Source organism: Scyliorhinus torazame, chromosome 15 (genome assembly GCF_047496885.1).
Source record: "Scyliorhinus torazame isolate Kashiwa2021f chromosome 15, sScyTor2.1, whole genome shotgun sequence".
In the NCBI taxonomy this organism is placed as follows: domain Eukaryota; kingdom Metazoa; phylum Chordata; class Chondrichthyes; order Carcharhiniformes; family Scyliorhinidae; genus Scyliorhinus; species Scyliorhinus torazame.
The window spans coordinates 167,940,590-167,955,098 of NC_092721.1; the positions used below are offsets into that span (position 1 = coordinate 167,940,590).

The following is a 14,509-nucleotide window of genomic DNA, read 5'->3' on the forward strand; positions in this document are numbered from 1 at the left end:
AGCTTTCCAGTTAACAGTTCTTAAGTAAAAGAGAAAACCGTAGCTTACTTCCTAAACCTGCCAATATATTTAAAATACCACTCATGAATAAAGTTAACAACCAGGGGCGGGATTCTCCAACCCCCCACCGGGCCGCCCATTTTCGGTCAGTCCCACCGGCGTATGTTACACCAGGTATTTGCCGGCGGGACCTGGCTGCACGGGCGGCCTCTGGGGTCCTTGGAGGGGCGCAGGGGGATCTGACCCCAGGCGGTGCCGCCACGGTGGCCTGGCCCGCGATTGGGGCCCACCGATCCACGGGTGGGCCTGTGCCGTGGGAGCACGCTGTTCTTTTGCACCGGCGGCTGTACTGGTCCGCCATGGCTGGTGCGGAGACGAACCCCTCTGCGCATGCACGGGGATGATGCCAGCACACACTGGCGCTCCCGCGCATGCGCCAACTCGGTCCGGCCTGCGGAGGCTTTTCGGCGCCGGATGGCATGGCACCAAGCCCCTTCCCCGCCGGCCGACGCGGCGCAAACCACTCCGGGGCCGGCCTAGCCCCTGAAAGTGCGGAGGATTCCGCTCCTTTGGAGCGGCCCGACGCTGGAGTGGTTCACGCCACTCCTCAGCGCTGATACCCCCCCTCCCCCCCGGCCGGGTAGGGGAGAATCCCGCCCCAGGTTTCTACTTGCTTTTTGCTGTGCAGAATCTTTCAGGACCAAACTGAAACACCTCTGTTAAGATGAGAGTTCCAGGAACAGCTGCCGTTTCCAACATACCTGGCCCCTCCCATGAACTACATCATTTGTACCCAAAGCATAAGGCATTATTTTGTCTCTTCTTACAAGATGTCCCTTGTCTTGTTTAGCCAGGACCAAATATAATACCCCTCATAAATTATCAACTCCCCAAGACTCCTTCAAATGTAATCAATATCCCATTAGCTAGCTATCTGTAGACATATAAATGGTTCTCAAGATCTATCACCTGCAAATCAATTGCCTCACTTTTATGACACCTTAACAACGGCTCTCACAGTCATACTGTCTGTATGCCTCTTATCCCAGGTTTTAATAACATTACTGCAAACTATAACAATTTCTTACATCCATCACACCCTCAGATTTGTTCCTAAACCTTTACTATTTGGAGCCATTAGGTTTTAATATTTGCATGTTATTTTTATCTCTCTGTAGCCTTCTTTGTTCATGAAGCTCAGGATGTAGAACAGGGTTAGATTGTGTACACAATCTTGTAGAAGAGGACTAACATGACTAACAGTCAGATACAACTTTCTCAGTGTACCTCGGTTTCCTGTTGCACGGCTGCAAATGCCTGCTCTTACGGTTGATCTTCATTTTATTCTTCTTGGAACTGTGCAAGGTTTCAACGTGTCATCATCAAGGAAAATAATCAGTAAGAATGTCACCAGTGGAATTCTACATGGTCATTCTGCCACAAGAGTTTCCAAGTGACTGTCACAGAAAGTAGAACTGGAAGGAATGAATGTCATAAAATATGCTGTTTCCCTGTTCCAAGTGGAACTCTAGATTTATTGGTGACATGGGTACAAATGTAGAGTTCCCTGGAAATTCCAAAACTCTGTGCTTAAGCCACATCCTAGAGTGCCACATATACAATAGAACAGATCCATGCCAGGAACCTATGCTTCACTTATTATACTCCATATTCGTAGTTCTTTCCCCCCCACCCCACACAGCATTAGGCCAGTCTTCCTTTTCCTGCTCCATATATGAGCATCTTATGGTGGCAATTTACTTTCCTCCTGTCATCAGTTGGACTGAACCTGTCCCATCATCTTGCCATAAACTCAGCCAGTGCTGTTCCTGTCTGAGGAACTGACTCCTGCAGAGTTTTTTCATCAGAACTGATGAGCGACGTAGGCTGCTGCTGCAAACCACAAACCCTCAAGCTGCAAGTGGTGATCTAAACCGAAGGAGAAAATGCCCACATGAATCGCTAACTGGCTCAGAACCTTTGTCCTTACACCTGTCCCCCAGACACAAAGGATACAATTTCAGGACATTGCTCCAGATAGGGAAAGATGGTGCAGCTGGCCAATAGGCATAAGCCCATCATATCAGTGTGATTGAGTGGGGAGTAGGAGAATCTTGGGCTTTCCTATGTTACTTTCTATTCCTACACCATAGGGTACCATGAGATGCTGAAATTGGGTTGGTGTAATTGGGAACTACAAGGTCAAAGGGGGCTAAACCTAAGAAGACTGCAAAGGGTACATTTTCAAATATTTACCTATCGCGCAGGAGATAGTCGGGCCCTGGGCTGCTCTCCAGCTTCATGGTTTAGAGCAGGAAATACAGGCTAACGCCAGCTACACTTTGATTTCACCATTCCTGACCAGAACCAGGAAAAGCAGCCCTAATACTTTCAAAACACTGGCTTTATTTCTTTTTTAAAGTAGCAATAATGGAACTACTGTGACCCCAGATTTCATGTGGTCATCGTTCATATTTTGAAGCTACAAGCAAAAGTGAGTAAATTATTTCCTGAAGTCGTTTTTAAACTTGTACATTACACCATGATGGTAAATCTGGCTCAACTGAAACATTTAGAAGAGAATTAGTTAACTGAGATAATACACATTTAACCTGAAATATAATTTAAATGGTTGAAGCATGGGTTCCGGTCATGGATCTGTTCTACTGTATATGTGGCAGTCTAGGATGTGGCTTAAGCACAGAGTTTTGGAAACTCTGCAAACTGAGTGGGATAGATGGTAATGTCTCATGCATATATCATCAATCTTAGCTGGGGAAAATAGAGTAAAAATGGGGTTAAAGATTCTTTTAGATTAGGGGTTCTCAATCAGGGGTCTGTATCCTCTAGTGGTCTATAAGAAAATTTTAATGGCTCTGCACAATAATTGAAAAAAAATAATAGCCCAGCTCACGTTTAAGCTGAACAGAGGAACAGGAACACTTGGAAACGATAAATTTAAAATAAAAAGGAACAAGTTTCAGCACCAGGAACCAGGGGATAGAGGGCAACAGGAGAGCAGCACAATTGTTAGCACTGTTGCCTCAGAGTACACAGTGCCAGGGACCCGGGTTCTTTGGGTGACTGTGTGGAGTTTGCACTTTCTCCCCATGTCTGTGTGGGTTTCCTCTGGGTGCACCGGTTTCCTCCCACAGTCCAAAGGAAGTGCAGGTTCAGTGGATTGGCGGTGCTAAATTGCCCCTTAATGCCCAAAGATGTGCAGGTTAGGTGGGGTTATGGGGATAGGGCGAGAGGAGATAAGGATTTTGAAATACCACTGCAATCTTGTACTTTATTTTGAAAATAATAAACTGCAAAGAGGCAACATTTCAGAGTATTTCTAGTTTTCTAGAAAGTGCATACTTTACACTGTTTGAACTTAAATTTTGTGCAGGATAGTTTCCATATATGTGTGGGGAAAAAAATAAAGGTCAATGAAGGTTAACATGTGATGGTCACTACCATATAGTCACACCGATTCATTTCCATTACTCGTTAAAATGGACGTTTTGTTACTTCATGCTCATTACAAGATTGGAAAGCTAATTTTGTTTTACAGTTAACAAAATGTTCGAATTATCCTCCATCAGATTAGCAGCATAATGCTTACATTGTGTTGAGAAAAAAAAAATTTGTGCTTAGGAAGTATGCAGAAATTATGCAGCAAAAGTGATTTAGGGATGAATATAATCATTGGGACATCAGTGTCTTTTGGACAAGTAGCAATATATATTCTGGAGTAAAATTAAAGATAGTTCTTGACACAATAATAGGATCCCTACAGTGCAGAAGGGGGCCATTCAGTCCATCAAGTCTGCACCGACACTTCAAATGAGCAGTCTACTCCTGCCCAGTCATCCCTATCTCCATAACCTAACCTGCACATCCCTGGGCACGGAGGGACAATTTACCATGGCCAATCCACCTAACCTGCACATCTGTGGACTGTGGGAGGAAACCGAGCACCCGGAGGAAACCCACGTAGACACGGGGAGAACATGCAAATTCCACACGGTCATCCAAGGCCAGAATTGAAGCCATGTCCCTGACGCTGAGGCAGCAGTGCTAACCCCTTTGCCACCGTGCCACCCTTACATAGAGGTTATTCCTTTGCAGTGCAATATCAAGATATTCTCAGAGCATTTTACTCAGCGGTGGGAGAAGGAAGAAAGAAATTAGGAGAATGCAAAAGAGGGCCTTAAATTGATAGAGGTCTGGGACAGAGGTGACAAGGTGGAGATCTTAAGCAATGAAGATCTAGAGTAGGGCAAGGCTGCTGGAGAAAACCACTGATGGTCAGCAATGCAACAACTTATATTTGTATAGCACTTTTAATGTAAGTGTCCTAAAGCGCTTCACAAGAGTATTGTAAAATAAAATAAGACACTGAGCCACAAAAGATATTAGGTCAGATGATCAAATCCTTAGACAGAAAGGTAGCTTTTAAGGATTGTCTTAAAGGAAGAAAAAGATGTAGAGGCGGAAAGATATGGGAGGGAATTTCAGAGCTTGGGCAGGTCTGGCAAGCATCTGTGGAGAAACGTCAAGTCCACTCTTGTCCCAATTTGACCTCTTAACGGATCTAATTCATTACACATCATTGTGGGCAGGTACCTGCTGACCACATTGACTCCAGAAAATTGTTTGGAGGTGGAAAGGTACAGGGTCACCCATCCAAAATAATTTCCAAGCTTACTCCCAGTTCCACTTCCTCCGCCGCTTTTGTGGGGTCAGGATAATTCCACCCTCGGTGAGCATTTTAGACTGCTGAGTGTTGCAATGCAAGCTATGTATTTTTCTTTTACAAAAGATTTTATTTGCATTTTGTCCTGAAAGAAAGCAATCTGATAGTTTTAGAAAATCATCATTTGATGTCAACCATCAGTCTCCTGGAAAACCTGAAGAAAAACATGTTGGATAAATTAATGGTATTTAATAGTGTGATGCCTGAATAATCCTTCTTATTCGGTATAGAGGCCGAAGACTTTATATACTACGAAGACCCGCCGACCCGCCACCGCCCGCGCAGTAAAAGGCACAATGGCACATACGTAATGTGGGAAATGCCTAGCTGCAGAGTTATCGTTAAATTTTATATGGGCTTCTCATGAACCTACCACACTATGTGCACACATGTGAAGAGCATGTGCAAATCTTATATCCTCCTGAGGAATGTCACCATAAAAATTTAAAGGCATAAGCTTTCATTTGCAGTTTATCTGAACTACACCAGAAACAAATAAAAGCAAGAGTTAGATCTCTAGAAGGTTACCAATCAAAAGAATAGACCAAGTGTTCAGCATGGGAACACAAATGTCTCGCAGAACGTTTAATCCTTTATATCTACCGTCAGGTAAATATTTTTATTTGTGTTACAGGTCAATACCATAAAGCATGCAAGCGTTAATTTTTAAACATTTCAAAATGTGCCGGTCACCTCAGAACTTCTTAGAATTGTTCAATATGTCTTTAACCCTAGAAGGCTAAACTCTTCAGCAGCTTTATTTATGAAGCCATGTCTACATCAGACTTAATTTAATTTGCAACAAATCTCCTGAGAAGCAGCACACCATACACTCAAGATTTTAACTAGAAATCCATTAATCTTACTGGGAATATAAAAAAGTCACCAGGAGAAAGGAAGTGGTTGGTCATGAGATGCTTGGCCGTTGTTCCCCTGACCTGAAGGAGAAATGGGAGATGAGGCCAGGCAGAAAAACAATCTGATGCCGGAAAGAGGGCGAGGTGACTTCCTACCCCCGAGAGTAAAGGACGACTCCCATCCTCTGGATCTCCTCCACCCAGAATTCCAGTGCCACATCTGATGATAGGGAGCCATCCAGAAAAGTTAAATTATGTGTCAGCTAGTGCACGCCATACTTTTAATGCAAGTGGATGCAGAGACAATATTTATTACACTACAAATTTGCTTCGAAATAGTACTCAAGTGCTAAGCCTGCTGGCATTTGTCATAAGGCATGTTTAAATCATGATTGCCAATTAGCCTGGAATAGTAGGTTAAAACCAGACTTTCAAACAGGCAGGCCTTATTTTTTGAATACATTTTATTCCTTTGGCCAATATGCAGAGTGTAAGGGAAGCACTTAATTAATCTCCTTGCTTGCTCCAAAAAACAATTCAAATTCAAATTGAATCCAATTCATTGTCCCCACATGAGACACATACAAGATCCAAGTTGACAAGAAAAAGCTTTACACCTCATCTTGGGCTTGATCTGACACTTGATCTTAGCCAAAAGGCCGAGATAGGTAGTTCTTTTGCTGAAAGGGTGAAAATGGGTTCCAAGTAATTTCTCTCAAACAAGGATGTGGATTTCCCTGAAAATTAAGAGTGTAAAACTCTGCAAATGGCTTGAAAATCTGAATACTCATTGACATAAATCACACAAGTCACTTCTGCAAATGCATCCAAGTAAAAGTAATGATTTTTCAATGCTACAGGTCACATATACTGTATAGCAAATATGTTTTTTATTGCATAAACATTTTTTTGAATCAATAATTAATTATCCAGTAGATATCACAATAAAAGCAGTGTTCTAGCCTACTTGCATACAATAATTTTAGTAGGTTATTGAACAAAATACAATCTCTTATATACTAAAGTAAAACCGCTATGAACACAACATGAATGATACACAATGAGAAGTCAAATACAGATTGCAAATGAAGAAAACCCCACACACATTACAAATAGCAAGTCACACGATCATTCTCAATGATTGAAAAAGCAGAATTTCCACTGCATCCAATTTGTTTTAATTATCAATAATACAAGCACATAGGCCTTTTAATGTCATTATAGCCGCCATTTCCTGTCCCTCTCTTTTGCTCAGGTGTAAAACCAAACCCTATTCAATCTATTTCGGACAAAAGTTTATATTATTGTAACTAATTTTTAAAAATTAAAAATGTCAATATGATGTGGCAATACAGAGTCCAATTCTTAGTTATTTTAGACATTTTTCTTATTATCTCACTAAAAACAGTCCTAAACCAATAATAAAATGGGCAGTGCATACGTAACAGACGGCAAAGTGAATTACTGTTGAACAAGGGACTTCTTGTTCATGGTTGGCATATTTACAAAAACTTTGGAATCTCATGCAAGTTTCTTTGAGCATCTGTTACTTTGTATCATAAACTGGAGATAATATAAAAAAAAGATTAAATCTGTGAACATCGAGTACATACAACACAAACAGGTAATTGAGCCCAACTGGTCCATGCCTCACATGAGCGAGCATTCTCCCACTCTAATTTTGTCCCCTCCACCCCATTACTTATAATGAGAACAGCAAAATACAAGCCTCTGGGGATATGCTCAGGCTCTACAATCTCAGAATACCATGTTCAATTCTGGGCATCACCAAAACTGCTTTGGAGAAGGTGCCGATTAGAGCAAAAATTCACCAAGTGTAAAAAAGATGAGCAAAGATGGAATATTAAAATAGTTCAAGCTCTTTGGTTTGAAGGAAATATAAGTGTGTGAATGTTTGGGGGGAGGGATCTATATAAAACATTGAGTGTTATTTAATAATTTAGATAAGTTAATTCCAGAATATTATTTCATACTATATCAGGAAAATAGGATATAAATTTGTGGATAGTAAATTAAAAACTGTTTTAATGAAGAACCTACTGAAAAGGTAAATATTAGGAATCACCTGCCAGGTAGGACAGTAAAGAAAACACTTTCGGTGTATTCAAAATGTGTTTGGACACTATAACGGGATATTTGATTAGACATGGGTGTTTTCTCTTAACTTCTCTTACACACTTAGTTCTATTTCCAAGAAATGGCCAGTGATATATCAGGCTGAGGTGACTGCAAAATGATACCTGTAATGAAGAACAACATGTAAGTGACTTGACAAGTACAAGAGAATACTCAGGGATTGAAAGGTGTACAATTACAAAAAAAGCCAGTTCTGACGGTGTACCAAAACAGTGTAACAAGATTTTAAAAACTCAAAACAAAGATCAAGTAACTTTTTTTACACTATACTCAGGATAAAGTTCATTTTATCCTACAAGTCTATATACTATATTTGGAACAATGAGGTTTATGGCGATGACATGCTCATAAACATATTAACATAATGAAATAGAACTAAAGTTTTCTGAAAGTGCCAGTTGACCATTCTTGCGTATTAGCATCCTCTATACCATTTTAAAAAGAATGTCAAGGATGCACATTTTTATAAGCTTTACAGCTTTAAGTTTAAAAAATATTTTTAAAGTTGATACTCTATCATACCAACAAGTATTAAAATCCAATATTGTTAACATTAAAATCGTTACAGCTTGATTAGGAGAATAGATTTTAAACTGCTTACACAGTACTCAACATTTCTACTAGAGAACATGTATCACTTTGTGTTACAACTGAAGCCTTTTAATAGGCACACCTAAATAACAAACAAAATGTTCAATTTATACAATTCTGTTAAGCACATACAGGGAATGCAGAGAATCAGTAGATGAACCAAGGTTCACTGTAAATGAAACTTCTTCATTGATAGGATGGGTGTGTTGTACCAACTCTTTGATTAGTATGCTAGCAAATTCACATTATGCTCGACAGTACTGTCCTCCAATAGCCTTAACCATCAGTATTCAACCCTAAACTTTTAGAGAAGAATGTTTTGTCTTTGTAAACAAATACCAAAAGATCAAGATCGTTGTAAAAAATGTATCTTGGAATACATATAATGTTAAAAATCCTTTAAAATCAAGTTAGAGTAGAATGTTTACTAATTTTTCATGGAAATGAATTCTGGCTTTGGTTTTATAAAAATTTGACTATTTCACATGTTGTCATCTAAAAATTGATCTCTAATTAAAGAGTGTGAATTATCCCAAAATTATTGGCTGGTCACTCAATTCATGCAGTAGACTCTCAAAGTTATGAACATTAAGTATAAACTGCTTGGTCAGTTAAAACTAATATAACAGTACTGACATATTACTGCATTTGTTTATTGAGCACTTTACCATGGTATTTGTGTATGCACAGTAAATTAAAATACTTATTTTACAGTATAACAAATTGAATCTTTAAAATGGGAGCAGAATCAGGGGTAGTCTTGCTTCACTTGACCAACTACTTTTATTTGTTCCCAGCTAAACATGAGGAAGTGATGTATTATGCCTAAACTACTAATCAAAAGAATGAAAACAAGTTTACACCATTTTTAAAGATGTAAATGTCTGTTTGCTATGTCAGTTTTCTTCCTTCCTATTATTCTGTAACCTTTTTATTTACATTTAATTTTCTGCTTATTGAATTTTTTTTCCTTAAAAACATTCACCTATCTTTCTATGCAAAAATGGATGATGAATGGAGGAGAATTTTTTTTTTTTTTAAAGAAAAAGACTATTCATTGGTTGAAAAATCAGTTAAAGCCAGCTTTCAAATCACTTACAATTAGAATTATCCAGCATTTACAAGAGAGAAACAGGTCTTTCGGCCTACCTGGTCTGTGCTGTTAATGCTCCACACGAGCCACTTCACATCCATTTCATCTAACCCCATCAGTATATCCTTCTATTTCTTCTTCCCTCATGTACTCAACTAGCTTCTACTTAAAAATACATTTATGCTATTCACCTCAACTATTCAATGGGTGATCAAGTTCCAAGTTCTAATCATTTCCTGGGTGAAGAGCTTTCTCCTCAATTGGATTTGTTAGTCACTATCTTATATTTATGACCCTTTGTTTTAGACTCCCTCATAAGTAGAAGTATCTTCTCTATGTCTAATTATTCTACGTACTAATCACAAATGCACGAATTAGATCAAAACCCCGAAAGTGTTTTGTGGATCCAGAAGCCAATGTGCTGACTGGGTAAATACACACAAAAATAAAAATCAACGTGTTATTTAATCACTGGAAAACTGTCAGTTTCCATGATAAAAAAAAGATAATCGTATGTTTATTTCCTGGATACAAAGTACTCACATTTGAGGTTCTGATGCATTGTACTGAATTATTTTGATTGTGCGAAGAACGTGCACTTTTGAAATACATAATGCATGAACCTGACTGTCCTATTGAACAGTTAAACCCATGATTTTATATTTTCATTGTTATTTTCCTCCCGATCGTATGTAGATCTGGCAGAAGGAGTTTGTGTGTCATTTAAACTTTTAAATATTTGTTCTGCAAAGCGACAATTCGAGTTGATTAATAATTTCTGTTATGGATTCAAATTTTGGTTTTACACTGCTATAATTAATTTGGTTTAACTCAAGTTAAATGCTGCAAGCGGAACCAGGTAGTTAAAAGATTAATAGTTGTATGGGATAGATATATTCCACCCAGTCATCTACAAGGAAGAATCATCCTTGACACGGGGTATTAGTATTGGATTTGTTTGTCACGTGTACAGAGGTACAGTGAAAAGTATTTTTCTGCGTGCAGCTCAAACAGATCATTTAGTACATGAAAAAATTTAATAGGGCAACACAAGCTACCCAGTGTAAATACATAGACATCGGGTGACGCATACAGGAGTGTAGTATTAGTCAGATCAGCCCATAAGAGGGTTGTTTAGGAGTCTGGTAACAGCAGGGAGCTGCTGTTTTTGAATCTATTCATGGGAGTTGTCAGACTTTTGTATCGGTCAGTATTTGCTTTTAGTGGAAGATAGCATTTGCTTTTAGTGGAAGATAGCATTTAGTGGAAGATAGCATTTGCTTTGGGAAACATGGGGCAGAATCGCTAATCAGAGCAAACCAATTAAGAGCCCACCTCCAGGCTCCCTGACCAATTAGGGAGGATGAGAAGGATTACATAGCTATTTTGACAGAGGAAGGATTTCTATTTAAAGGGACCAGAACATGTTTCAGAAAAGCGGATCAGAACATGATTTTTTTCAAGCTCCAGCACCCACAGGAATGGAGACAGTTGTAGTCCGGGTCCCTCATTCTTACCTGTAGAATCAGCAGAGTGGTGACAATGAGATGAGGTCTCTCAGCCACCCTCTCTGAGCAAGCAGGCATTGATGTACAGGGAGGTGCAGGTAAAGGTAGGTGAAGCAGTGGACCAGTGAAGTGCTGTCCAAGCAACTAGCAATCACCTGCCAAGCAGGAAGAGTGTTTTGAACATCAGCCTCTTATCTGGGGATCTTTTCTTTTATTCATTCATGGGATGTGGGCTTCGCTGGCTGGGCCAGCATTTATTGCCCAGTCCAAGGGAGTCAACTACATTACTGTAGATCTGGTGTCACATGTAGGCAAGACCAGGTAAGGATGACAGATTTCTTTACCTAAAGGACATTAGCGAACCAGATGTGTTTTTTTACGACAATGGTATCATGGTCACCAGATTTTTAATTGAATTAAAATTTCACCATCTGCCATGGTGTGATTTGAACCCAGGTCCTCAGAGCATGATTCTGGGTCTCTGGATTACTGGTCCAGCAACAATACCACTGCACCACTGCCTCCCCTTGGCCTGGTTTTAAAAAATAATTCATTCAAGGAATTGTGGACGTTGCTGATTAGGCTAACATTTATTACCCATCCCCAATTGCCCTCGAAAAGGTGGTGGTGAGCTGCCTTAGAATCAGAGTCCCTAGAGTGTAGAATGGCCTCCTTCTGCACTGTAGTGAATGTTGTAGATGGGGTGCCAATCATGCAGGCTGCTTTGTCCTGGATGGTGTCAAGCTGGAGTGTTGTTCGAGCTGCACTCAACCAGGCAAGTTGTCATTTTCTCACCCTCCACCATCCTGGGAAAGTTCCAACCATCCATTAGATAATACAAGCCAAATTGCATTTTAATTCTTATTCAATGCATGTAGAAGACATTTAGCTGATAAATGCATCTTGGAGTCAGGAAATATTATCACAATGCAAGTCGCTTACCAGTACCATTCTTTCTTAAATAGTGTGTTTTTTAAAATAAACCACAAACATCTTTTTTAAATGAAGTAAAAATAGCACAGGTTAGTCATGGACACAGTCATGGGCATTTTTTGTAAATTATAATTCTGTAGCAACCAAAATCCTTAACCCTGTATCTAAACAAGTTAATAAATCAGCAAGCACAGCTTTCAATCTTTACAAGCTTGCTGCTTCAAACTTCTCATGGTGGGCATTTTCAATCAGTAAACTTTAGCAAATAACGAGTAATGGAAGATCTGAATCAATAGCACTGCCCCTAATGGTGTTGTGTGTGTGTGTGTGTGTGTGTGTGTGTGTGTGGGGGGGGGGGGGGGGGGGCGTCAAGTCTTCGATTGTGGCAGAGACTCCCACAAGCTGATGCATCTTGTCTTCTCTCAGTGAAAGACAAAAAGAATAGAATACATTTACCAAAATTATGCCACAAACTATAATATGCCACTTGGTTGTTCACAGGATAGAGGAAATCTGGGTTTATTCCAGAAATGTGTCAACGAGCCTAACAACATCTGCTTAGATAGTAAGCAAATGAATATATGATCCATTGATCCGAATGTCTCTTGGTTACCCTCTCTCCAAATACAACTTGGCCCAATAATTGAGCAGAGAAGTAAAATATCTACCCCATTAGCTAATTCTAATATGTATTTGGTCAGGCACTAAAGGAATATTATAAACTTATGAATCAAACCTTAGTTTTAAACCTTTCCATTAATAAAATCAATATGAATGGAACAGGGCCAGAACCAATACAGTAATTAGTTTTCAGAAAATTCATAACTAGCAGTTCATCTTCTGCAATGAATTGAGCTAGCCTTTTGTAATACACTTGAATGACTATATAAATATATGTTTTTTATTTATTAATTGCTCATTAATTACTTTGAGAAAGTGGTGAGCACCTCCTTAACACCTGAATGGTTTGCCAGCCATTTCAGAGGACAGTTATCAACCATGTTTGTGGGTCTACAGTCACATGTAGTCCTGACCAAACAAGGACAGCAGATGTATTTCCCTAAAGGACAATAGTGAATCAGATGGGTTTTAAATGATAATCCAGTAGACACGGGCACCATTACTGATACCAGCTTTTTATTCCAGGATTTATTTAATTATCTGAAATTCCCCAGCTTCTATGTTAGGATTTCAACCCCTGGTTTCAGTTCATTAGCCCAGTCCTCTGGATTTGTATTAACACTTCTCTAACGTTATGTCCCATAGATAACACTTGAATGAAAGATAGTGTGTCTCACTAGTTTACTGACAATGTGACTAATAAAGAGCATTTCAATCTTAAATGTTGTTTCTATTTCATCCCTTACCAAATTTATATCTTTAGATATATTCTATTAGAAAAATTACCATCAAGTTTCACCTACATACACTACTAAATATACTGTATGTCTAATCAAAGAGCTGGATAAATTCAACAAGCATCAGTTTTATATCTGAAGCTTAAAAGGTACACAAAAGCAAGTCCACTATTTACTGCCACCCTAGTTGAGAAGGTAAGCCTGGTTGCAGGGAATATGGAGTTCCTGGTGCGGGTGAGTAGCATGCAAAACCATTGTTGCCCTGAGTTGAAAAATTCTCCAGAGTTGCAGCTGAATGTGTCTGGAAAAAAAAACAACGTAACAGTAATTGTGATTGCAACACAGGGTGTTCACATTTATATATATATATAATTTATGTGGCAACTCTTTCTGATTAGCTGCTCAATTTCCATTTTAATACTCTGTCAAGACCAACCAATCACTATTATTCAGACTGCATCTTGAGAATAACATTTTATTTTACACATTTACTTAGATTATAGCAAGAAAACCCTCATCTATCATATAGCACCCCCTCTCTCATGTCTAGTCTCCAATCTTTCTAGCTCCACTAAAACATCACTCATTTTTGCTATTAGTCACATCACTTCTGAATTTTCCTCAAGAGGTTCATCTACACATTCAAGGTCTTCATCTTTGCTGACCATAAACAAAGTATTAAAAAGTACACACATGTTGCTGAATCTCTCAGGAGAACGGTGTGGGAGGAGGTGATGAACAAATTGTACTCGCCACTCAGTGATATTTACAGGGGAGAACAAATAGAAAGTTGGTGACCACTTTGCCAAACATCTCCCTTCTGTCCACAAGCATGGCTTAGAGCTCCCTATGGTATACCACATAAATTCACAATCACAATGTCAGTCCAAACTTCTGCCTTCAGTCTCTTACACTTCCAAGTCTTACACAACCTTCAAGAACACCATCTCCCCTTTCTCTTAAGACAATCTGCAGCCTTCTTTTCTGAACACTGACTTCAGATGCCCATTATACCTCACTGTAGAAGTTGATAATGATGTGAAGGAGCGGTGTCTGCCAATGTCCAGGGTGAGTGAGAATTTGGGTTGATGTTCATTGGAAAAAGGGATGTGAATCTTCGTCAAAAGTGTTGATCAGGGAAGAGGAGCTGGTGGTGCATCGATCTTGACCCTTTTTATCCCTTTTTCTGAACTCTTGACGTGCTGTATTTTGGCAGCACCTTCTGTTTAAATATCAAACCAGTTTCTTTCAAACTTAATCTCCAGGAT

The 14,509-nt window shown here is 39.4% G+C and overlaps 1 protein-coding gene across 1 annotated transcript in view; it reads right to left on the reverse strand.

The window, feature by feature from the left end:
• Positions 1-6,469: 6,469 nt before the first annotated feature.
• The window catches only part of proser1 (proline and serine rich 1), a 48,184-nt gene continuing 40,144 nt past the window's right edge, over positions 6,470-14,509 (reverse strand). The window contains 1 exon segment of the mRNA XM_072477064.1: positions 6,470-13,542. Within this exon segment, the coding sequence (XP_072333165.1) occupies positions 13,414-13,542 (129 nt within the window). The 3' untranslated portion in view covers positions 6,470-13,413.